The sequence below is a fragment of the Gavia stellata genome, chromosome 2 (genome assembly GCF_030936135.1).
Source record: "Gavia stellata isolate bGavSte3 chromosome 2, bGavSte3.hap2, whole genome shotgun sequence".
NCBI lineage: Eukaryota > Metazoa > Chordata > Aves > Gaviiformes > Gaviidae > Gavia > Gavia stellata.
In genome coordinates this window covers 42,025,981-42,051,118 of record NC_082595.1, presented here as the reverse complement: position 1 = coordinate 42,051,118, position 25,138 = coordinate 42,025,981, and the positions used below count along the sequence as shown (strand labels likewise).

The window sequence follows — 25,138 nt, the reverse complement described above, 5'->3', positions numbered from 1 at the left end:
TTTTGTCTTTGGTATTACAACAGAAATGTGCTTATTTAATTTTTAGCTTTGACTGGTAAGGTATGAAGAGTATATACTGTTTATGCAGAAATATCATGTGTAGGCTGATTTTAATGAAAATTCGTGTACAGAAGCACATTACCTATCACACTTCTCCAGTCCTTAATAAGGGTGGTGTCTACTTTTGGGAGAGAATGACTGTTTATTTGCATCGTGAGGAATATCAGAGAGCAAGTTTGTAGAACTACAGTGGGAGCCAAAACCTACTTGTATTCAAAAGAGAGCTGGTGTAGTCTATGTTTTTAAGTATTCCTTTGATTGATTGCTTTTTTGCTTCTGTGACAACATAAAAACGAGTAGGTTTTTTGAAAAATTATTAATTTTTTTTTATTATTTTTGAAGGGATTAATTCAGTCAGCTCCTTACAAGGTGTTTTCTCCAACTTGCTTTGTGATTGCTAGTCACAACATGAAACTCGTGGGCTAAGTCACCTACTGTTTCTGCCCCCCAGCTGGGTGACTGAGGCTTTGTAACAGTAGAGGAAGCACTGAAAGTACATGGTGCAGACCCTTGCCCAGGCATAAATTGGTATGGATGTTCATGAAATTTTCTTTCCATGAAAATTTTAAGACTAAACTTACTTGTATACCAGTATACTGAAGATAAAAAGATGATTCCTTCAGTATCATTTTTCACTATTTTTGTTAAAACTCAGAATAAACAATTGCTCAAATCTCTTCAATGTTTGCACTTCAGCAAATTCAGTATGTGCAAGGAAATCCAATGAAGCCACAGGAATCTTGGATTTCTGTTCATTTTTACAAAAATGTTTCATATTTATTGTTTGTGTTTCTGTTCTCAAATACAAAGGCATATGATTGAGTAGAAAGGGTAGTCTTTTTTTTTGTGCTGATTTTGCCGTTGTAATGGGTATTCATGTTGCAATTTCTCATTCAGTGAACTATGTCAGTTTTGTAAACTTCTTTCTTATTTTTGCTTATTTTAATCAGAAGGCAGGCTCACAATAGGGTAGCCCTCAGGAGATGTCTGCATCCATAGCGAAATCGATCAGCTAACACAGGTCAGAGTATAGAAGGAGAGTCAAAATAAAAGGAGAGACATATATATATATATCTCCTGATTTCAGTAATTAAAAATCTGATGGTGTCTTTTGTTTGTATTGCTTTAGGCCTTCCAGAGACAAGTGCATGAAAGTCTGACTCAGCTGGAACTGATCAATAAACAATATCGCCGCCTGGCCCGAGAGAACCGCACCGACTCTGACTGTAGCCTCAAGCAGATGGTTCATGAGGGGAACCAGAGATGGGACAACTTGCAAAAGCGAGTTACCTCCATCCTGCGCAGGCTAAAAGTATTTTCCCATTTTTAAGCCCTTCAGTTTCACTGCTATAGTTACGAATCAGGGGTACTCCAGAAGCTTCCAGTTTAATGCGTTTGCATAGTGTTTTTGAGGGGATTTCTACCTTTGGAAGAGGAAGGGAGCTTATTAGTTCACTTTGTCTGAGGTAACCAAAGCATGACGTCTGTAGGGAAATGCTTGCACCACCTCCTTCATAGAATATAACTTTCATAGTTCAGCTAATTGCAGCTGTTGATGTTGCTGCTGAAAAGGGAACTTTAGAAAGCATGTAGGAAATGAAAGGTGTACTGAGTTTAGGTTAGGTTTGAAGGGCATGAAAGCCATTTCTTTGGAGAACCACTATTGCTGGGGTTTTTTGGGTTGTTTGGTCATTTCATGCCACTCCATTTTCCACCCCCCAGCATTTTATTGGCCAGCGTGAGGAGTTTGAGACAGTGCGTGATAGCATCCTGGTATGGCTAACAGAGATGGACCTGCAGCTGACCAACATTGAGCATTTCTCTGAGTGTGATGTCCAAGCAAAGATAAAGCAGCTTAAGGTAAAGACTGATCGAATGGTAACAGGAGGAGGGATGAGAGAAGGGATAAAAACGTTCATGGTGGGAAAAGAATTTAAGAAATATTATGCAAAATGCAGCCTAATACAGTCCCTTACTTGCAGGCTGAGACTTCAGCCTCAGAACGTACAGGCTATGTCAGATTTCGTTATGTACTTTTCTGCCAGAGTAGAAGATCGTTGCGCTGTGAAAAACTTTCAAAAATCCAAGGTTGATAGTCTCCATTCCCTAATCAAAAGAGGAAATGTCGATAAAAGTTATTAATGTCAATGACACCTAAGAATTACTACATTTGTCAACCATTTCTGTGTCAGAAAAATCATTATCTGAAGAGAAAAATATCAAATGTCATGTTATACAAAATTCCAGTGTGATAGCTTTAGCATCTGTGTTAATTCTAGGCATTTGGTCACGGGTCTGGCTTGTTTAGAGAAGAGCTTTCTTTCCAAATACAACAAGTGAGGAATGAGATGGTAAACCATGAAGTATCATTGTTTTTGGCTAGAAAGACTGTGGAATGCTAAATTTAATCGCTCATTGTTGCTCATGCCAGAATATTTGGAATGATCCCTGTTTGCTACCCACACCATTTTTGCTGAAAATCTCTAAGACTTGAATCCTTAATAATTTAGGTTGTTGTAATGTTGATTTCATTGATAAAGCATGGGCTTTTCTTTTATTCAGGCTTTCCAGCAAGAAATTTCACTGAACAACAACAAAATTGAGCAGATAATTGTGCAGGGTGAGCAACTCATTGAGAAAAGTGAGCCCATGGATGCAGCTGTCATTGAAGAAGAACTAGATGAGCTGCGTCGTTATTGTCAAGAGGTCTTTGGACGTGTGGAACGCTATCACAAGAAACTCATCCGCCTTCCTGTGTGTATACTTACATACATACCTATTTGTTTGGTTTGTTGCCATTTTACAAGTGTGAGAATGAGGAGAGAGAAAGATGTTGAAATGAACTAACAAGAAACTTCTGTAACTTTCCAAAAATCCTGTGGTTTAATTTTGTTACAACTCTGACCATCTGCCTCCCTTCATTATATGCTATTTATGTCCTATTCAGAGAGCAAACTCACCAGATCTGGAATTTTTGTAAATCATCGTGACAATCCATGCAAACTGGAGATTTATAAAACTTTATTAATGGGGATAGCAGTGTGGTACTGGTAATAAGAACATCTCCCTGCTCTGTCAGATAGTTTCAATGGCAGCTTATTGAGTTCTGTTTTGTTTAAAAAACAATGATAAAATTATTCTCCCCATCAGAAGAGAAAGAAATTTGTCTCTAGAACTGAACACACAGCTGAGTAAGTGAGAGCAAAATGATTTTTGGTAGCTCAAGTCCTACTGAAGGAAAGGAACAAAGCTCAGGGTTTTCAAAATATGAAAGAATATAATGAGAGCAGTGGTCACAATAAAGGTCACTTGTGCTTCCTATGACTTGATTCCAGAGTTCTTTTTAACTTGATGTCTGCATTGCAGTGGCATCAGTAAAAAGTCTGGAGAGATTTGCTTGATGTGAGACTTTGTGGTGCCTTAAGTAATTAAAATGAGCTGGCATGATGATCTTTTAAGGTGCATTAAAAAACCAAAGCAACAAAAAATAATGCAGGGGAAGTGCAAAAGAATGCAAAATGGAAACCCCATCATTGTGACTGTTGCCTAATGTTACTTTATTTCACCCACCCAGGCTGACCATGCAGCGCACATGTGCAGTTGCACTTTTCATTGATTGGTTCTGTTTGCATTATGCTTCTAGCTGACAGATGACGAACACGACCTCTCTGACAGAGAGGTGGATCTGGATGAATCGGCAGATCTCTCTGACATACACTGGCATGACAAATCTGCGGACAGCGTTCTCTCCCCGCACCCCTCTTCCAACATTTCGCTGCCTCTTTCCCAGCCAGTGAGAAGCGAGCGATCAGGACGAGATACCCCTGCGAGCGTGGACTCCATTCCCCTGGAGTGGGATCATGACTACGACCTTAGTAGAGACCTGGAGACAGCCGTTTCACGGGCACTGCACTCTGAGGAAGAAGACAGAGGACAAGAGAAGGACTTCTACCTGAGAGGAGCAGCTGGTATAGCAGGTATGGTGGCAAATTGTGTGTCCTGTTCTCTCCTAGTAAAAAGAAGCAAATGTTACATGAGTGGTTTCTTGGCCAAGATGCCCATGGAAAAGTATTTGAAATAGCCCCTGAAGATTTTAAATAGCTTTCCCTAAGTGATCCCAGTGGCCTTCTGGCCTTAGACACAGCGATGGAGATTCCTGGATGACTGTAGCCTTGGAAAATCGCAAGGGCTTATACGATATGACAGGCAATTGGCTGTGTCTCTGCTTGTGGCCTGCCAGATGGGATATGTCACCTGTAACAGCAATGTGTCATAAGTTATTCTGACTGGAAGAAACTATACTGGATATGGCAAGAAGCGCAGAACAAACTGATGAAGAAATGCTGTGGGAGAGATCCACAGACAAAATCATCAAGTGCTTAAGTAAATCTTAACTCAGTCCTTACCCAGGCAAGACTCCAGCAACTGAGTGTTTAGCCTGAGGTGAGATCTTGGGTCTTGCTCTCCAGTGAAGTTGGAAATCCTTTCTAAGTGTGTGTGCTTTGTGTTATAAATCTTAACGTGTGAAAGTACCCAAATGCAGCCAGTTGTGGGGGAAGGCATACTGGTATATTATACTCTGATCTTGTGGCTGTCTTTTGCTTTCCAGGTCATTGCTCTGAAAAGAGTCAGGTTTGCCTGGATATTAAGAGACTTTATAGCAGGCTCCCTGGGTTTCAGTTTTCATCTTTTTTCCTTCTCCAGGAAGGATGTTTGCTGTCGGAACTGTTTGGTTGCTATTGGAAAAGGTCCCCTGCTGTAAAGAGACAGCCATTGCTGAGCTGTCAATTTAGACTGTGCTTTTATTTTTTCAGATGTAGAGATCCCTGAAACTCTTGAGGCCTATGTAACGCTCACAGAAAACGCACTCAAAAATGTCTCTGGTAGGCATCAAAAAAGACTAAGCATAGCCAGATGCAAATACCACAGTGCGCAAGTGCAACTTCTTTCTCTTCTCTTAGCATCTGCTATATTTTTCACAACTTACAAGATAAATATTTCTTACATGGCAGCATTGGCATGTTAATGTAGAATTATCCTGCTTTACTACTGTGCTTAAAGGTATTATTAGATGCATGGATGAAACATTGATTTTTGAAGTATCGGCCCTCCCACCTCAGCTAACTAGACTAAACTGATCAGTATGTTACTCTGATTGGTCTTTATTCTCTGGAGTCCCTCAACAGGACTTAATACTTTGTTATGTCTCTGAGAGAAGAGTGGTTTCTACAAAGATTAAGGCAGAAAGAAAAGATACAGAGCAAAACCTAATTGTTCGGTTTTGCACTTATTTTTTTAACACAGCCACAGCTTGGATTATTACTTAGATACAAACTTTCAGGTCAGTTGTCGTGTCATGCAGTAACAATGCCAAGGTGAGGTACTGTAGTCCAATGTCTTTATCTTAGTCTCTTATATTGGAAGATGATTTTTTTTTCACATTGCATTTTTACACAAGATTAAACCTACTATTTCATTTGTTAGATGACTCTCTCGGAGGGATTAGATGCACTTTACAGATACCTTCTTTCATGATTTCACAGTTTTCCTCTTTTGAAATAATCACTTTATTGCAAATTTGAAATAGCAAACATTTAAAATCTCAGCATCTGTGGCACAGACCTCAGGTTCACTGTCCATTTTTATTTTTTCCCCAAATTAGTGAAATGATATTATGATTTATTAAGAGTATAAATAATAGCAGTACATATAGAAAAATGTGTGTCGTTTTCTGACCTGTGAAAGTTTTGAAAGTAGTGAGGGAAAAGCAATATTGAGCATTTTCTTCTGTCCATTCGGGGTGAGGCGGTGTTTTGTATGAAAAAAGATTAACCCTCCAAGAGGCTTCATTTTCTGTAATTAAGTGGATAGAAGGCTCCCCTTCTCTGTGCATGTTTTTAATTGTGTCTTTACGAATAAATTCAACTGATAGAATATGGATAAGAGGGATCTCATGGGGTCCTCTAGGCTGCTTCAGATTACAATTGGCTGTAGCTAATTCATATCACAGAATTCAGCTGACCTCTATAAGGAAAATACAAGTTAGTCCTGCTTCAAAAACATTGGTATGAGTTCCAAACGGCTTGGATGAATAATACCGTCTTTCAGATATGTTAAGCATAATTTTTGTCAAATGCCTAATTGAAAAAATACTGTAAATTTTGCTGCTTAGCGTGGTTGCCTAAATCAGTTGTGGACTACTTGCTGTCCAGTCATCTATGGACTTTGAGGATATAATTATAACAGTATTGCTTAGTGTTTGTATACTGCTTTTAATCTTCAAAATTGTATACAAATAGGATCCTTTCATGTAGATTGAAATTGGACTATTTTTTGGTGGAGAGAAGTAATACAAAGAGAAATGAGGAGAAATCAAATCAGGAGTTTGGGATACAAGGTTTTATTTGAAAGTGTTTGTGAAAGGAAGCAAGGCATTCGTATTCTCCAAAATCAGTGAGGTAGAGCACGCTTTGCCAAGAACTTTCCCCTTCAGAGAGGCTAGGAATTCTGTGAGGGGAAGAAGTCACTTCAGAATAGTTTGCAAGCCTGCTTTAAACTGTGGACTCTTTGATAGTATGCTTATGGCAAGCATGTCCATTGGTATAGTCATCTGTCCTCTGAAGGTCACTAACACTCTCTAATGTAAGTAGTTATCAGTTCACTTTGACATTGTACCACTCATACTGCTGCAGTCACATTTCTCCTTTACCGTCTAATCTAGATAGTATTCCTGATATTTATTTTGCCTGGGCAAAAGATAAAAAAAACTTTGGGAAAACTTGGGTGACAGTCACTTTTTTGGTTTTGGTACAGGGGAACCTGGTGCCCTGGAAGCACATATCCGACAGCTGGACAAGGCCTTAGACACCAGTCGTTTCCAGATACAGCAAACAGAAAACATCATCCGTAGCAAAACTCCTACAGGACCAGAGCTGGATTCCAGTTACAGAGGATATGTGCGTGTATTTTGGAGCACAAGTCGAATAAGCACTCCAAGCTTAGATTTGCTATTGAAAGAAATATAGCTGTTTCAACAAAGCAATTAGATATTACTGCTTCTCAGACTTACTCGCTCATATGGTTGCTACCCTTAACCACATGCTATTGTTGTTTATGTTATTAGTGTGTTTACAATAACGTAAGATTACAGGAACATGACTCTAAGGAATTTATCTTCCTATTACATTTTTGCTGATGTCCAAAAGTACTTTCTCACGTGTGTTTTTATCCATCTGATGATGATATCCTGTTTAAAATCCCTCTGCTTTTAAAAGCAGGTTTTATAGCTTTATGCACAGTACTTGTCTTGCCGATGAATTATAAACACACATCATATAAGCAAGGTTGCATATATGGAATCCATGATTAAAAAGCTTTCTTGGAAAAGTTTTCTGGAAGAAAAATCTCTCTCTAAATCATTCAAATAATTTCATTACTGACAGAATGGAAAGATCGGGTGCTTGGATGCATGGTAATATTTCCACATTTGTGTTTATTTTCTTTATCACATCTTCTAGTGTCATTGCCGTAGTGTCTTAACATTTAGAACAGATGGCACCTAAAGTCATCCAGCATGATTTGGCACAGTGGCACTGAGTTATTTCTGTTTAGTCTGAACTTATGCTTAAAGTCTTTATTGTCTCCATATACATTTCTTTGTTACTATCAGGACGGATTAGTAAAGTAATAGATTTTAATCTGCACACCTAGACCTACTTTAGGAAAATTTTGGAAGTTGCATTGTAATTTGCATTTTTCCATGCAATTAGTCCTGTACAGTGCATATTGAGATAGGATTTTTTGTTTGTTAACACAGATGAAGCTACTAGGTGAGTGCAGTGGAAGCATAGACTCAGTAAAAAGGCTTGGATATAAACTGAAGGAGGAAGAAGAAAAATTATCAGGACTTATTAACCTGAACAGTACCGAAACACAAACAGCTGGTAAGTAACATTTAATTCTTTGATGGAAAGCAATTATCAAAACTAGCAACCATGCAAAGTTTTTCTGAATAAACACTTGGTGGTATTTACTGACATATGTATTTACATGACTGTGTCTGTTCCCATGTTCTGTTTAACATCTCTTAATAGGACTAGTAAGGAATGGTAAGTATTCCTTGTGTATGCCCTACAGAGAGATTAGACATACAAGTGCATTTTAAGAACCCCTTCATATCATGAGATATAACCCTAAGTCTTTTGGAAAGTCCCTGTGGATGCAATGCATTTTGTTGAATGTTTTCTGATGACAAAAGGTTGCTTATCTTGCTGTACAAAACACATAAGTCAGCATTCATTTCTTCTAATATTAGCTTCTACTTCTAATATTATCTGTCTACAGTACAGAAATCTATATTCACCTGGTAGAATTATTCTCCTGACTAATTGTAAGCATCAGCAGTAGAACAGCAGGTATTGCATTGTAAAAACATGGATTTGTTCCAGAGACTATAAAGGCAGTGTCTCCATTCTTAGGTTGGCAAGATATGCTACTCGTGCAGTCTATTTTATTTTGATTTTTTTTTTTTTTAATTTCAAGTTGATGGAATGATACAACTTGTCCTTCTGCCATAGCGTTTCAAGATAACTAACCAGAAGAAATAGCCCCTAATTTATTTCTTTTTAGTGCAGGTATTTATCCAATGCATCAGCAGTAACTTAGGCAAATGTGGTGAGGTGTGAGTATTAGATTGCAATAGGTACAAATACCAATAAAAATAATAATAAATATGTGGCTAGTTAAACATATTCAGATTCCTTGTCCAGTTTGCATTTATGCTAATTTATGACGTCTTCATACCAGCATAACCTGTTTTAGAGAACTGCATGTATCAACTTAATTCTGTTCGTAGAAGTCTGACATTAGAAAGCAGTAAAATTGCCTGCTGCCTGGAATCATCCCGATTCTTCTTTCTTTCTCTCCAACATCACATTCTTCAATCTAACTTAGTTTTCAGTGTGGTGTTTTGTGTGTTAGGGTTTTTTGGGTTTTATGGAGCTTTTTTTTTTTTGTTCTGCACAGGATTCAACTGATGCAATTGTGTGTGTGGCTAGAGTTTTTTCGCTTTTGTTGAATTTGGTGTTTATCATTCCAGGTGTAATTGACCGATGGGAATTAATCCAGGCTCAAGCTCTAAGCAAGGAGCTGAGGATGAAGCAGAACCTTCAGCAATGGCAGCAGTTTAACTCCGACCTTAATAGTGTTTGGGCTTGGTTGGGAGAAACTGAAGAGGAACTGGAGAAGCTCTGCCACCTTGATCTCAGCACTGACATACAAACTATTGAGCTCAGAATTAAAAAACTGAAAGTGAGTTTTATTTCTCTTTTCCATGAGTTACCTTGTAAAAAGACCTGAGTGCAACAGGTACGTTGAAGACGTTGCCAATAGTTGCAGCTGGTTTGCTTCATTCTGCCCATAGGCTACTGCTGATGACTGGCGTTTACTATATAATCCAAATGAATTTTTGAAATAGTAATTCTGTGGCAATTCTGTAATTCCAGAATGTACAGATAATTCCTCATGTCAGCCAAGCTGATGAAATAAATAAAAAAAAGCCAAGTTAATTGAAATCTCTTCTAGTCAAACACTGGTAACAAAATAGCTGCTTTAAAAGAAATGCCTCACTGGGACATACTACTTGGTGTGGAGGAAAGAGAGAGTGCCCAAAGGGGTTGTAGCCTACCTGCTGCTGTCACCAGTACAACATAGGAAAAATTTGGTGTCACTTTACAACATTCCTATTTCTTCTTCTGTCATCTCAGATGCATCAGGATCTGAATGCTGCCTTTGTGATCTCTCCTGGATATCTTACAGCTATAAAGCTCTGCAAATGTGATGGTCCACAACTTCACATTCAATTACTAGCATCTTACAAGCTTGGGCACAAAAATGTGGGAGCCAGTGTCAAAATGCACTGTGCACCATGCTAGGAATGAGGTGGACAGATAGTAAAGACTGTTTCCAGCAGTGATCCATCTAAAGCATATTAATGCTGATCTTCACTGGAATCCAAATATAGCTGCCATAAGTACTACAAAGGTCACTGTGACATGGGGCTTTTAAGTAAATGCTGTAAAGTAGGTGGGAAAGGGGGCATTTCATAAGAATCCTGTTCTTATCTCACCCACTCTTGGAAAGCCCATTAGTGCCCTCCAAACCAAAAGAGGTGGGGTTTCTTTTGTGGCTTGCAATGTAAACAAATCCGAGTTTTTATACATGTCCTGCTTCTATAAATTGGAGTAAGTTGTTTATACTCTTTGTATGTTTTCTTTTCCCTCAGTAAAAGCTTTTATTTCAAAATACTGTTGACAGCAGTTTCCACTTGAAAACATGTTGGTTTTTATGTTTATCAGCAAAACTGAGAAGTGAGGGCAAAAGTTTTATTGTGAGCTAAAGTACAATTGTCCTACATCTCTTTAAATTTTGTTGGGCCTGCTCTGTCTTTAAAATACCTGAAACATGAGCCAGATCTTTAAAATTCAACTATGACTTCAGGCTTTTAAGACTTTACAAGCTTAATTGGCTTGTTCTAGTTTATGCTCACAGTAAAAGCTTAGTAGATGTTAAAGAGTGAACATCTGCAGAGTCAGAGTGAGCACAGAAACCTCATATCCAGAGTAAAGAGACTATTACAGTAAGGTACCATTCTGAAGTTGCTAATGGCAGATCATTGTATTCCTGTGGTGCCTCTTCTACTTCGTTCTTCTGAAAGTCACATGTTTTACCAATTTCCATCCTTTCTTCACCCATCCCACTTTGTCTTATCATCAAGGAGCTGCAGAAAGCAATTGATAACCGCAAAGCGATCATCTTATCCATCAATCTGTGCAGCTCAGAGTTCACTCAGTCTGACAGTGAAGAGAGCAAGAAGCTTCAAGAGCGCCTGTCTCAGATGAATGTACGCTGGGACCACGTATGCATTATGATCGAAGAGTGGCGCTGCTCATTGCAGAATGCATTAATGCAGTGCCAGGTCTGTATTGTGCTTATTTTAAATTGTCAGCATCCCACATACCAAAAATGTAAACCATACCATTATCTGATGTGCTCATTATCCAATCTGAAACTTGCCCATGCAAGCCAAAATACAGCTTCAGTATGTGTTTTCTGAAAGATACACCTGCACTACCTGAAGCATGTATTTCCAGCCCAAGATTTTCTAAATTTTTCATCTCTGGAATAGTGTTCTTATATACTATTCTACACTTCCTTGTAAGTTCTGTTATTTAGCCAGTAGGACCTATCATAGGATAAACTAAAAACCTGAATTTGACTGGAATTTTCTGCTATGCTATTAAAAACATCACTCATCACTTGCAGGATTTCCATGAAATGAGCCATGGTTTGCTGCTTTGGTTAGAGAATATTGACAGAAGAAAAAATGAGATTGTGCCCATCAGTCCAAGCCTGGACTCAGAAACGCTGCAGGATCATCACAGACTTCTAATGGTAGGGCTATAATTATCCCTTTCTCTCCCAAAATGCATTATTAGAAAAACACGTGATAAGATTTGTCTTTCTCTTGAGGGTTAGCATTGTACATTGCATGCTAACACACAACTGTGGGACCGATGTCCGTGAGTAGCATAACTTGTGATATAAAATCTCAGGCAACCACTAGGCTGCTGTCTATCTTCCTGTCAGATTAGAAATTTTTATTGCTTCTCTTGTCTTTCCATTTCATTAATTTCAAATGTCCAGTTTTGTGAGTTCTAGCTTTTTTCCTTTTTTCTTTTTTTTTTTAACTTAACTTAAAAAAATCTGTTGCTTGCCTTGGCAACAGCAAATTAGACGAGAACTGCTGGAGTCTCAGTTGAAGGTGGCGTCACTGCAAGATATGTCCTGCCAATTGCTAGTCAATGCTGAAGGCAAGGACTGTCTTGAAGCCAAAGAAAAGGTGCATGTCATCGGAAACAGATTGAAGCTTCTCTTGAAAGAGGTCACACATCATATTAAAGACCTGGAGAAAATTCTAGACATTTCAAACAGTCAACTGGTAAGTCATGTCTTTTTATTCCTTGCTGTTTGCCGGGCACATGTTTCCCACTGTTTTGACTGTCTTTCTCTGATCAGTGCTGTTGCCTGCACTGTTTGTGTTGTTTGCAATACTTATCACAATGGTACACATGTAATCTTGAATATCATAAAGTAATCTTACACTTCATAATGTAAACATCTCTTTTGTGATATGGTGGGGTTTTTTAATACAGTAGTTTTTTGTTATTTGGTGTAGCAATAAGTCTTGAACATTTTGGTTTGTTTATCCTGCTGTTACTGATTCAGTCAACTGGCAAAGTCTATGAGATAATTATACTAGCTGCAGTACTGAAAATTATGCTGTGTCAGTTGTCACTGGAAAGGCAGATAATGCTCACTCTGTCAAAGAGAAAAAAAGAAGCATAAAATAAATTCTGTAATAGGCTAACAAATCTCTCATAGTGCCTTCTGAGCTTTGAGCTGTACTCCAAATCTTTTCAAATTATCATCTATCTCAGGATATTTGAGTGGGAGTTACGCATACATCTTCACCAGTAGTGGCAGGTATAAAGTAAAGATTTCAAGGTTCTCCTTTAGTTAACTTTTTTTAAAGTCTTGGATTAGCAGAGTGCAACAGGCATGAGAACTCAGCTCTTTCCTCCTTCTAGTGAATTTTTGCCTGTTTAAGTAAAATCTTCGTGGTACCAACCTCTTGTAATTAAAGGCCTATGAAGAGCAACTGGTTTTCCCCCTGTATTGACTTTGATGGAAATTGTGTCACCTAAAGCAATTAAGTTTTAACTACCTGTTTGCTTTTCTTTTCCTTCAGGGCTAACAAAGAAAACATGTAATACCTTAGTCTTATAAATTTTGTTACCAAATTTTAACTGCTTTATTTTATTTGCTTTGGAAATAACTCTGCTGGGATTTCACTCAGGGATTTTCTTTCAGTTTGCTTACCTGAACAGCTGGTTGCTGTATTTCTTAGCTCCATTCCTTCTGAACTTTAGGAATTGTCCTCATGGTCCTCTGCTGATGAATTAGACACATCGGGCTCAGTGAGTCCTGTATCTGGAAGAAGTACTCCAAGCAGACAGAGAACGGTAATTTCATGTCATATATTTTCTGCTACCTCCTGGGTGGGAGCTCTAGATGTCTACAGTATCTCTAGTCAGCTGGAAGGCCCCCCTTCTCACTTGATAGGAAAGGAAATGGCATAAACCAAGAACAAAACACAGCTGCTTTCCCCAGCCCTGCTGCATACCCCATCTTGCATGAAATCAGAAGTGGTAAATACTATCTAAAACTAGGGCTGTCAGTGTGGTTGGTTTACCATGGTATGGCATGTCGTGTCTCTTGTATTTTGCTCTAGTGATGGCAGCACCCCGAAGTCTGGTCTTGTCTGGTATAATCAGTCCTCCATTTCTGTTTGGCCATCTCTTCAGAGCTGCTTCATCGAGAATCTCAATAAGGTTTTTTTGTCATTTCTGATGAAGGTTGCAGATGGTCTTATTGAGACTTTGGATGAATGGCTAAGTAGAGCTGAAGGTCGTAAAACATTATTCAAAACAGCTAGTTGCACAGGACCTAATCAATGGCTATGATGGCAACTGGAGTTGTCTATGTACATCGCTGGCACAAAATTCAAGAAATATAGTAACACATGCCTAGTGCTTAACACTTCCATACTCTGAGCCCAAAATGAAACTGCTATTACTTTGTCTTTTTCTGCAATTCTATTGGTTGATTACTTTGCTTTTTTCCTTAGTTCTTAAAAGAATCAGGTTTTGGAGGTTTTTTTTCCCATTTGCACTTTTTGTAAAGCCTCTGAGTTGTGTCTTGATAAATTTTATGGCTCTTGAAATTTTTTTTTTTTTTTTTTTTACATGCACTAGTTTCCTTTTAGATGCTAATATGAGAATGTAAAGGAATACTGGCTTTTCAAAAGGAGAAAGAATATAAACCTTAACATTTTATTTCAGAGGTCAATGCTTCTATCTTTTAAATTTAAATAACTAATAAAAGCTCTGATATCACAGATGTAACTGGAGGATGTCTGACCATTACAGGAAATGTAAAAATCTTTTTCTAAAGAGTATGTAGAATTATAATAGGTTTCATCTTAACATTTTAATGAGCATTTGTTAGTGTTTATGTACATGACTACTTTTTTTCATTTTTGTCCATAATGTATAGCTAAGTTGTATGATTCCTTGGGGTCTGGTTTTCAAACTTCTGGTATTTGCACCCACAATTTTGGAGACTGAAGTCATGTTGTTTAGAATTTCAGTGCCAAATATACTGATGCTGAATAAATAAATCCTAATACCAAAAATACAATCAGAATTATAATCATTTAACTGCATTAAATATTCCAGCAAATTGTTGTGAGTGCAGGAATGCACCTACACTTATTTGGCCTTCAAAATTGGGGGGGGGGGGGGCGGGGGGGGAATGGGGGAGGAGAAGATGCCAGATTCGTCAAAGGAGGCCCTTGGATGTTTTTTCTTTAAAAATATTAATTTTGCTGTATTTGCATTTAGAGATATCTCTATTTGCCCATATTCAAATCAATAATTTTTTTCTATTTCATATTACTAATGAGCTAAATTTCTAGTGATTATTTTTTAAATCCAGAGCTACTGTTCATAAACCTAATTACTAAACTGTTATTTTCAAGTTCACTGTGTATGTTCCAATCATTTCCATACTCAACTAGGTGCAAAGAAAAGCCAGTTTCCTTGGTTCATGGGTATCGGTCACTTCATTTGATTTTTATTTTTTTTTTATGTTTCCTTTGCTGCACTTTTAATTTAGTTTCATCAGTAGCTTGTCTTTATTTGCCTGGACTGAACATTCTTCTTTCTTTACCCCCTGTTCATTGCAAACAGCCACGGGGCAAATGTAGTCTCTCACAGCCTGGACCCTCTGTCAGCAGTCCACATAGCAGGTACCTTGTTCTCCTGGTTTCCGCACTCTGTTCTAGAACCCCAAGAGGATGATGGAAATTGGCCGTGATTCCTCTCCGTCCGCACCAACTCCATCAGGTGGCCAGGACTTAAACAAGTGAAAACTTCCCTTTTGTTAATAGTTTAACAAAAGGGGCTCTCAATTGCTTCACATTCTTTGTTAAATAGAAATACCACCTAACTCTTGAACATCTACAGCTTTTGCTTCCCAGGAATGCCATGTAATCAACATTTATTTTTCGTATGACTGATCAGGGTGAGCGTGTGTTTACACTCATGATGTTTAATGATTACTTCATTTTGGCATGATATAACAGAAATGCTAGTAGGTTCATGGCAAACACTTTTTATCATCCTCTTTACCTCTAGCTATTAAATTAAGGCAGGTAATAGGCTAATATCATATTCTAGAATTCACAAAACCCACAGATCTGGATGAGACATACTAACATCCTTTTCTTTCTTTTTTTTTTTTCCCCCTGAAACGTTTTGTTCAGTTTGTGGGTTTTCAGTACTTAAGACTCAAAATTAAAAGTCAGAATTTGAGGGTTTTGAGACTTGGGGTCACTTTCTCTCCCCTCCTCAGACGACTGCTAACATTGCCGTGACTCTTGCTAAGTGCTTGCATCCATGTATTGCTCTGGGAGCAGCACTGCCCCATCTCTGTCTGACCAGTAGAGAGCAGGCTTGCAGCTACAGCTTTTTGCTTTCCACCTGTCATCTCTGCAGCTATCAGTGCTTTTGCATTCTTTGTTGTTGTCGGTGTGATGTGTGTACCTTCACTCTTTCACTGATCAGTTCACGAGCCTCTAGAGTTATGAAGTGGAAAAAAAAAAAAAAAACCAAAACAAAAAAGGAAATGAGCAGGCCAATATATATAAAGAGGACGTCTTTTGATATTTCAGCATCTTATGCGTTGCAACACCTAAAATAATCAGAAAGTATCATGAAAATATATTTGTTCTTATAGTTAAGTCCTAAATCTCATTTATTCTGTATATCTCGAAAATTAACTAATTCATTTTTAAAATAACTCCTGTTAAAGTGAAAGATTTGATGTTGGAAAGAAGACAACACTAGATTTAATACAGTGATTGAGCAATAACCAAGCAGACAAAAAAATACCTTAAGAGTGTTATTTTTTTCATGAGCAAAATCAAGGCTTAATTCAGCAAAATTATTCTCAAATATAAATGAAATAAAGAATAAAACTACTTACCATGTAGTTATTTACATAAACAATTCTTAAAAAAATATTTTGCTTTATCTGTGTAGTTTGTGACTGTTAGTAAAGTGGCATAGTTGCAAAACCACATAGCATAGCAGATAGAACAGGTAGAGTATCTTTCACTGCTTCCACTGGCACTAAGAAGCTGCCTTATTTTTAGGGATTTTTTTTTTTTTTTCTTTGAAACATCATAAGGAAACCACATACAAAACAGGTGAAATATGTACACTCCATCTTTCTGTCTGATGGAGAAAAAGAATTAATTTTTCCAACTCCAGTCTGCTATGAAGCTTGGCATTTTGTTTCTTATAGGGAGTGGGAAAAGGGAGGAGTGGGGCTTTACTCTGCAGCCATTAACAGCTAGGAGGAATGGAGGATGTCTTCAGCAGATCAGCATGTTTGCAGTAGCAACACTGTACTCCAGAAACATATTGTGTGCGCTCTTCTGCTCTCCTGTATAGTCAGACCACTTCTGCCAACCTTTTGAGAAGGTTTCTGGTTGTAGGTGCGAGCCGCTGGCTCAAAGAGCAGCTAGCAGTGCTTTGCAGCTCTGAGATCAACCTCTATTCTCGCAGTGGCATTGGTGCGGCACCTTTCAGATCAAGTCTTTCCAGCACTGTTTATTAACACATCTTGTAGCAATACAACACAATGTTCAATTTGTCATTCAGACAAGCATGGAATACAAATGAGTCACTGCTGAATAGGAAACTTAATCAAATGCGCAAGCCAGACAGGTTATGGTTGATGTATAATGTAGTTTTAACTGATAAAGTGGTACAACCTGTCACTGTGTTCTTTAATATTTTGACATGCCTCTGATCAGAGTACTTTGTGTTTGATCTTGCACTGGATCAGCAAACCCTGTTAGATTTTAGTATACAGGAGAACTAAAGTCAATTTTAAAAGGTTTATCACATAGGAGGTTGTGAAGGAAAGTTCATTTAAAAATTAGAGGGGCTGTGTTTTGTGTATAACAAGTGTGATTTCACTTTGCCTTCCCCATTATCACAGCAAAAAGACAAGCATACATAGTGTGATGCTAAGCAAGGTACAAGCTGAAACTAGACATTACATTGTGGATTTAACTAAAGGCTCATTCAAGAGGTATTCGTAATCGTGTGCTAAGTGGGAAAAGCAAATCCAAGAAGCAACTCCTCTTTCTTCATTGGTTTAATAGAGCTGTCATAATTACATACCTGGATCTGTGCCTGTGGGTTTTCTTGAAGTGATTAAAATGTTAAAAAGATAAAAATAGTGGTTCAATTCGCTTAGGGATGTTTACATTGTCTTTCTTGAGCAGCTCTATTCAAGTCTTGGTGCGACAGTGCCAACCTCCATTTCCTGCTCTCCTCAAGCCTCCCCAGATGACTAGTGGATCTTTAAAGGTCGCTTGCTGTTCTTGGAGCAGACCAGGCCACAGCACTCTCCGTGCCTTTGGCCACAAAATGGCAGTCATTGCCATGCAGTAGCTCAAACACGAGGTTTGGGCTTGGCTGGCCATGGTTCTTCCAGTTATCTCCCGCACTCTCACTTAGATCTTGTTACTTAAACTTCATGTTTAACTGCCTTTGAAATGGACGTATTCATCTTCTTACAGGGTAAGCCAAATCTGAGGGTGGGGTGTTGTGATGCTGACAGCTAGGGAGAGAATCAAAGTCAGAACACAACCAAACAAGGTTGTTCCTAGATAGTCTCTTAGGCCACCAAGAGGAGTCGTTGCCTGCTCTTGTGGACAGAGCATCATACCTTCTCCATCATAACTCTAGCAACCTCCATCTTAAAAAATTAGAACCAGTGGGAACAAAAAGTCTATTAGAAGGTCGTTATCAAATTTAATTTCTCTGATTATCTGGAAGTATATTCATGGTTAGATGTAGTAATTTGGTTTTGTGCCAACATTATCCCTTCCTTTATTTTAACAACTGTTCACCTTCTTTCTGTCTGTTCTGCACTATTTTATAGAGGGTAGTTTTAGTATCTCTTAGGTTTTATATTGGTAAATTCAGCTCTTCATTTCCTTCATAGGAGAAATACTCCATTTTTTTGACTTCTTTAAGCTTGTATAAGTTTGAATTCAGCTTTCAGAAGTATGTTAACCAAAATGATACAAACTGCTCTGGGTGAGACCTGACTAGTACCTTACAGAACATCATTAAAACAATCCCTTTTCTCTTCTAGAAGTCTTGAACTGAAATATTTTTTAAAATTTCTTTTGTCCCTTTTCACAGCTATTCACAGGCCACATTATTGGTTTGTGACTGTGTCAAACAGCTCTAGATTCTCTTCATTATCTTCAGAGTGTGAACTTCCAAATTTACAGCAGAAGTTTTTTATTGCTACCTTATGTACCATAATCATAAACTCCTTGAGCTACTTCTTAAACCTATTGGATTCACACATTTTTTTCTGTGCAAGAAGCCAATCATATTTTGTATTTGCAAAGACTTCCAACTTCTGTCATACAGATGAAATTCGCTAAGACTCATCCCTGATTAACTCCAGTAATAACATCCTACTAGCCCAGCAGTGCGTCTTTCAATGTAAGCTTGTTGTCTGCATTCCATTAGTCACTTCCCCATTAAACTCACTTTATTTATTCCTATCAGCTCTGCTTGAATGATAAATTCTTCTGTTACAACCTTTCAGATGTTTACTGCAATACAGATAGATCACTTCAACCGTATTTTCCTTGGGAAAAAAAAAAAAATCAGTCATCTTTAAAAGAATGTACTTATCTGAGCTGAAATTAAAGTTCACTTTGCCCATCTGATCTATAGTCTAGTAAATTAGCTTCTCCTCTCTTGAAATGCTTAGGAAAGAGTTCCAATTTCACTGCCATTACAAGCTCCCAAAGTAAGGATAACTATTGCTTGCACTTCTTAGGTTAATTTATGACATTTCTTGACATGAAGAAGCTTACTGTTGGCCAGGTCTGCAGCTGTGCCTCCCCCTTTTATCTAGTTAGTAGGAATTGTGTATGGAGCGAGTAGCAGATGGCCTTACTTCCTTCCCTTCTCAAACAGGGGCCAGTGTGACAAATGGTGGAGCAGTCAGAAGAGAGAGAGCTAAAAATTCAAGCTCAAGAAAAAGAAATTACATTTTTCTCCGAAGTGGCTTACAGTACTTCAGCTTTCCCTTCTGCTGGAGAAAATAGCAGTTCTGGCCCTTATGAATAGTGAGCCTTTTTATTAACAATGTATGTTTTTAACCATCTCTCCTTACCAAATCCATTAAACACTTTAAGCTGAGCCATTCCATTTTTCAGCCAATTATGTAGATTACAGAGGTGTACCTGCAATAAACACAGGCAGTACAGCACTTGAACTTTTTAGAACGCCCCTTCTGAAGATGTTTTCATAATGTTTCATTATTTGCTTGTTTAATTGTTTCCATGAAGTATTAGAAACTATTCTTCAAGACCCTACTTCACTGCAGAAAAAGTATTTTGAAAAACTTTGCCATGAGCTGTTTTAATTTTTGAAAGGAAGTTTATGTTTCTTTTTGAGATCAGCCATGCAGCTCACACATACCACTCTTTTTCTTCTTTTTTTCGGTAAAACACAAAGCAAAAAGTGCTGTATTGTGCTACTAAAGCCATAGGAAAAGAAAAGAAAAATTAGATGCTAACTTTGTCTGATTCCTTTTGATTCTGCTTTTTGGAAATTCCCCTTCTGACACCCAGTGTTGCCCCAGAGTAACTCTGGGTCAATGAAGAAAATTCAGACTTTGCTCATTATCAAACAGCAGTTACCAACTGCAGAAATGTGGCCTTTTTTGATTGGGATTAACGACATTTGTACAATGAGAGCCTTGTAAATACGTAGACTGTGCAATCAAATGCTTGAAAGGTAATTAAGCACTTCTTGTTCCCTTTGTTCCTACCTCAGTCCATTAACTTTCTGTCTTGGCATTCTCGGACAGTAGAAGTCCTGATCTAATTGAACTTTAATATGGAATGCTCTGATGCTGTTAAACGTCAAATATCCTTTCAACATGTTCTTTGTAATTCGTGATCTTAGACTATGCTATAAACAGCTTTCCCTCCGGGCTACAATAACGTGGACTCAAACAACATGTGATCTGATGTTTTGATCATTGCTATTTCCTGCAGTATTTAGGTCAAGTTAATCATTTAGCATACCTGAGTGTTTATGTATCTGTTGGTCATCTAAACTTTACCATATCTGTCTGGCTTTCTTGAAGTCTTCATAGTGGGATGATACACATATGTGAACAAGACAATAAAAATAATCTCAAGCATAGAAAGAATTCTTTTCTGAACATGTGAGAAGGGGACCCTTGCCAAGCCTGGAATAGTTTTGAAGATGATATTTTGGTTTTTGCATCCTTTCTCACACAGATTCAGATTTATCTGGGAGGCAGGATCCAAAGGACAAGGGGAAGGCAAGGAGACAATAAGGAACCATCGCCCCCTACTTGTTTTACGGGGGACCATTTGATCTCAGCCAACAGCCTGATCTCCCACACCTTCACGTTGAGACTAAATCCATCCTCATGAGCATTTTTATCTCTTAAACCCTAGCAAACCATAGGTTTTCTGGGGCTTCATAATCATAGCAGCCACGCGGATGTTTTATAGCAACATGTCTAAGACAAAATTCATAACCTAATGTCTTAATGGAAGAGTTCTTGAAGCAAATTATTTGAAGGCTCTAAGTTCTTGTGTTTTTGGCTAGTGCTAAAATACAATGCTTTCCCATGCCATTTAATTAGCACACTGAGACCATCAGATTTTAACTTGCATAATCACGCTTTTCAGTCATCCACTTACCTCAAAACCTGTCATCCATATATTAGAGCTCTGACAGTTTCAGTCAAAAAAAGAAAATGTGAAATCTATGTTTTTATCCTTTATTAAGAAATAGATTGGATTTTTGTGCTTAATTTGAAGTGTCCCTTTGGAAATGTTTGCGTTAGGTCTCGCCTCTCCCATAGACATGTGATAGATATGTGCTATTTCAAGTCTGATCTATAGACACAAGGGAAAAAAATCACTCGGAAGGTGATGGTGTCAAGTCAGTTGAGCAAATAGATTTTAACTGCTGATTCAGTGCAAGATTCAAAAGGCAATGTACTTTGTAGAAAATGAGTCCCCATTGCCTGCATATTGGTGTATTAATTAATTGAAGATTGATGTAACTGAATCTTAATGCATTATACCCTTGTGGATACTATATACAGAAATTAATGTAGAAACTTCTGCAAACCAAATGCAACTGCCATTTTAAATGAGGAGGCTTCCTTTTTAGACAGTGCATTGAACAAGTGACAGGTATGGCCCACCTTTTATTTTCCCCTTCTCTAGAGCACAATGCTTTAAGTGGAGAGTCTTTCCCATAATTGACGAAGGGGGTGTGGGGTCACAAAGCCCATTCTATCATGATCATTTGGTGTTTTCCTACCCAGTCTAGAAATATGGGGTCTCTTAAGAGTCTTGGGGAAATAGCATGTTCAGTGGAAAATACCTCTGCAGTTGTCAATCAAAGTCGGTACAAACTGTAAACTAGCCTTCAGGGAAGGCTGAGTGCCTGAGGGCAACCTCTGCTGCAGTATTCACCTGTCCATCCTCTCTTCTCAGGTCCACAAGAGGTGGCTCAGGTTCCTCCCCTTCTGAGGCCGGGCCAGCGTGGCAGCACCCGTCCTTCTTCCTCAGAGTCCTCAGAGCTGCTCTACCACTTCAGCTCCTTTTGTTGCTCCTGATCGGGCTGGCTTGCCTGGTGCCAATGACCGAGGAGGACTACAGCTGTACTATGGCCAACAACTTTGCCCGCTCTTTCCACCCCATGCTAAAATACATGAATGGTCCACCTCCATTATGAAGGAGACCTGTGAGACAGCAGGTGACCTTGCTGGAGTGCTAGCTGGGAAGCAGGATGGTTTTAGAGGGTAACAGGATTCAGTGTGGCAGCTTTACCTACCTGCTGTAGCCACTGCTGTGTCCATATCATTCTTTGCTGGCACTCAGCTAGTAACGCATCAGTATATTGGTATTACTGCACAACGTATTACCTGAGTAGCATCATTTCAATACTCACATCCTGGGTGCTAAGGAGGATGTGACATGTGTGAGGGAGATGTCCTTCTGTCCAGCATTCAGGATCTTTTAGCCACTTTATATCCAGGTCATTGCCCTGTACTATGCATAGCCAAGGACTTAATACTGTAGATCCTTTCCTGTGTGCTGCTCTAAATGAGCCATTAGCCAGTCTTTGTTAAATACCCTCTCAGTATCTACAGTATACAAAATAACCAATGCTAAAGAAATTTTAGAGAATTTGTAACATACAATTTTAAAGGATCTTGTATGGCAAAGTATTATTCCCCGTGGTTTCTGTTTCAGGCATGGTGTTCTAACTTTTGCTTTGGATGCACAAGGTGTAAATCTGAGAAGCACTTTTTTAAGGTTTAAAAAATGGATGTAATAAATAAGATCGTAAAAGGTTTTATGAGGAAAAATGTTGAATGTCAAGTTGAAAAACAAAGAACATATTTATGTATGTACAGTTTGCTAAGCCAAGTTTTGTTTGTATTGATTTCTTTGCATTTATTATAGATACTATAAAATATTTTGTCTACGTGCTTTTTAATGACAACTATGGAAAGCTCTAAGATTAGAATGAGATATGTATGGTATAAAAAAATTAGAAGACGTACATATGCTGCACTTGTAAAAAGAATTAAAAAATGCTGTAACAAATTAATGGTATTAGGTATATGTTTGAATGAGAAGATCTGGAAAACTTCCTTTCCAGAGAATTGTAATGTTAACATTTTCCTGAAAAGGATTTTGTTTGTCAACAAAGTATCTTCAGTGTCTGAGACCCAGACTTGGACTGACACAAGTATGTATTCTTTTCAACAGTTAGTTTCCTTGATTGGTATTCAAAAATTGTGCTAGGCTAAATTAGTATTCGTAATCACTGATTCTGAGTAGACAAAGATAAGGAACACACTTTTGGGGTACAGGGTTCTGTTACTTGCAACAGGCCTGACAGACTCCATAAAATTGACCCCTACTCTCTTTTCTGATATTCTCTTTGGTGATGTAATTTAGTCAATGGTAATCATTGCACCTCTCAGACCTCTTAGTCCAGATCTCTGCATGCTTTAGACATCCTTTCATCAGTCAGTCCCTGGGTTTGCTGGTTAATTTTTTGTTGAAACATATTTTTGTTTTCTGTTAAAAGAAAACATTGTAAAGAGTAGGAAGACTAGTTTAGTGAGAAATGAGAATCTCAGCCGGACTTCATCTCCTATTTTCCAGCTGTTGGTGGTCTCATGGAAGTAGATGTTATCTAAAAGGTAATATATAGCCTGTGTGTATCAACCTATGGAAGGGCAGTCTGTTGAAGGAACCAGGCAAAAAGTCACAGGTGAGACCTGTGTCCATTCCTTATAGTATTTAAAAACTGAAGGAGAGGCAGGAAGGTTTGAAAGGAGTTGGTTAGAAGGGAGAGGGGAGTGCAAGGAAGAAAGTTCAGTTTGAATGACCATGGGGTGGTCTCCGTGGCACCGGGCCTGCTGAGTGCAGACGGTGTTCACCTGTCCCCAAGGGGGAAAAGAATCCTTGCCCGTAAGTTGGCAAACCTCATCAGGAGGGCTTTAAACTAGACTCGAAGGGGGAAGGGGATGAAGCCAGGCTACCCAGAGGTGAGCCTAGGGGTGACATGCCATTGTCGGGGGCAAGACCGATAGCCCAGCTCAAGTGCATCTACTCCAATGCACGCAGCATGGGCGGCAAACAGGAGGAGCTGGAAGCCATCGTGCAGCGGGGCAGCTATGACGTGGTCGCCATCACAGAAACATGGTGGGACGACTCGCATGGCTGGAGTGCTGCGATGGAGGGCTATAAGCTCTTCAGGAGGGATAGGCAAGGAAGGAGAGGCAGTGGGGTAGCTCTGTACGTCAAGGAGTGCTTTGATTGTATAGAGCTGGATGATTGTCACGACGGGGTTGAATGCTTATGGGCAAGGATGAGGGGGAAGGCCAACAAGCCGGATATCCTGCTGGGGGTCTGTTATAGACCACCCGACCAGGGCGTAGAAGCTGATGAAGTGTTCTACAAGCGACTGGCAGAAGTCTCACAGTCGCAAGCCCTTGCTCTTGTGGGGGACTTCAACTTACCGGATGTCTGCTGGAAGTACAACACAGCTAAGAGGAAACAGTCCCGGAGGTTCCTGGAGTGTGTGGAAGATAACTTCCTGACACAGCTGGTAAGGGAGCCTACAAGGGAAGGTGCCCTGCTTGACCTGCTGTTTACGAACAGAGAGGGTCTGGTGCGAGAAGTGAAGGTCGGAGGCCGTCTTGGGCTTAGCGACCATGAAATGATAGAGTTTTCAATTTTTAGCCAAGTAAGGAGGCGGGTGAGCAATACCGCTACCATGGACTTCCAGAGGGCAGACTTTGCCCTGTTCAGGACACTGGTCGGGAGGGTCCCTTGGGAGACGGTCCTGAAGGGCAAAGGGGCCCAGGAAGGCTGGACCTTCTTCAAGAAGGAAATCTTGAAGGCACAGGAGCAGGCAGTGCCCATGTGCCGTAAGAAGAGCCGGCGGGGAAGACGGCCGGCCTGGCTGAACAAGGAGCTTATGCTGAGGCTCAGGGAAAAAAAGAGAACTTACCACCTCTGGAAAAAGGGGCAGGCAAGTGAAGAAGAATACAAGGACCTCGTTAGGTCATGCAGGGAGGGAATTAGGAAGGCAAAAGCCCAGCTAGAGCTCAGCCTGGCCACGGTCGTGAGGGACAACAAAAAAAGCTTCTATAAATACATTAACAACAAAAAGAGAACCGAGGAGGATCTCCATCCTCTACTGGATGCGGCGGGGAACATTGTCACCAAGGCTGAGGAAAAGGCTGAGGTACTTAATGCCTTCTTTGCCTC

The 25,138-nt window shown here is 39.1% G+C and overlaps 1 protein-coding gene across 2 annotated transcripts in view; it reads left to right on the top strand.

Moving 5' to 3' along the window:
• LOC132321952 (nesprin-1-like) overlaps positions 1-22,824 on the top strand; it is a 39,228-nt gene extending 16,404 nt beyond the window's left edge. The window contains exons 5-18 of one of the 2 annotated variants that reach the window (XM_059835391.1): positions 1,190-1,372; positions 1,783-1,920; positions 2,623-2,814; positions 3,704-4,037; positions 4,875-4,943; positions 6,874-7,016; positions 7,877-8,003; positions 9,158-9,369; positions 10,835-11,035; positions 11,383-11,511; positions 11,846-12,058; positions 13,050-13,142; positions 14,931-14,989; positions 21,839-22,824. In XM_059835391.1, the coding sequence (XP_059691374.1) occupies positions 1,190-1,372; positions 1,783-1,920; positions 2,623-2,814; positions 3,704-4,037; positions 4,875-4,943; positions 6,874-7,016; positions 7,877-8,003; positions 9,158-9,369; positions 10,835-11,035; positions 11,383-11,511; positions 11,846-12,058; positions 13,050-13,142; positions 14,931-14,989; positions 21,839-22,079 (2,334 nt within the window). In that variant the 3' untranslated portion in view covers positions 22,080-22,824. The remainder of the gene's footprint in view (positions 1-1,189; positions 1,373-1,782; positions 1,921-2,622; positions 2,815-3,703; positions 4,038-4,874; positions 4,944-6,873; positions 7,017-7,876; positions 8,004-9,157; positions 9,370-10,834; positions 11,036-11,382; positions 11,512-11,845; positions 12,059-13,049; positions 13,143-14,930; positions 14,990-21,838) is intronic. The other variant, XM_059835392.1, reaches the window with a different exon arrangement.
• The last annotated feature ends 2,314 nt before the right edge of the window (positions 22,825-25,138 follow it).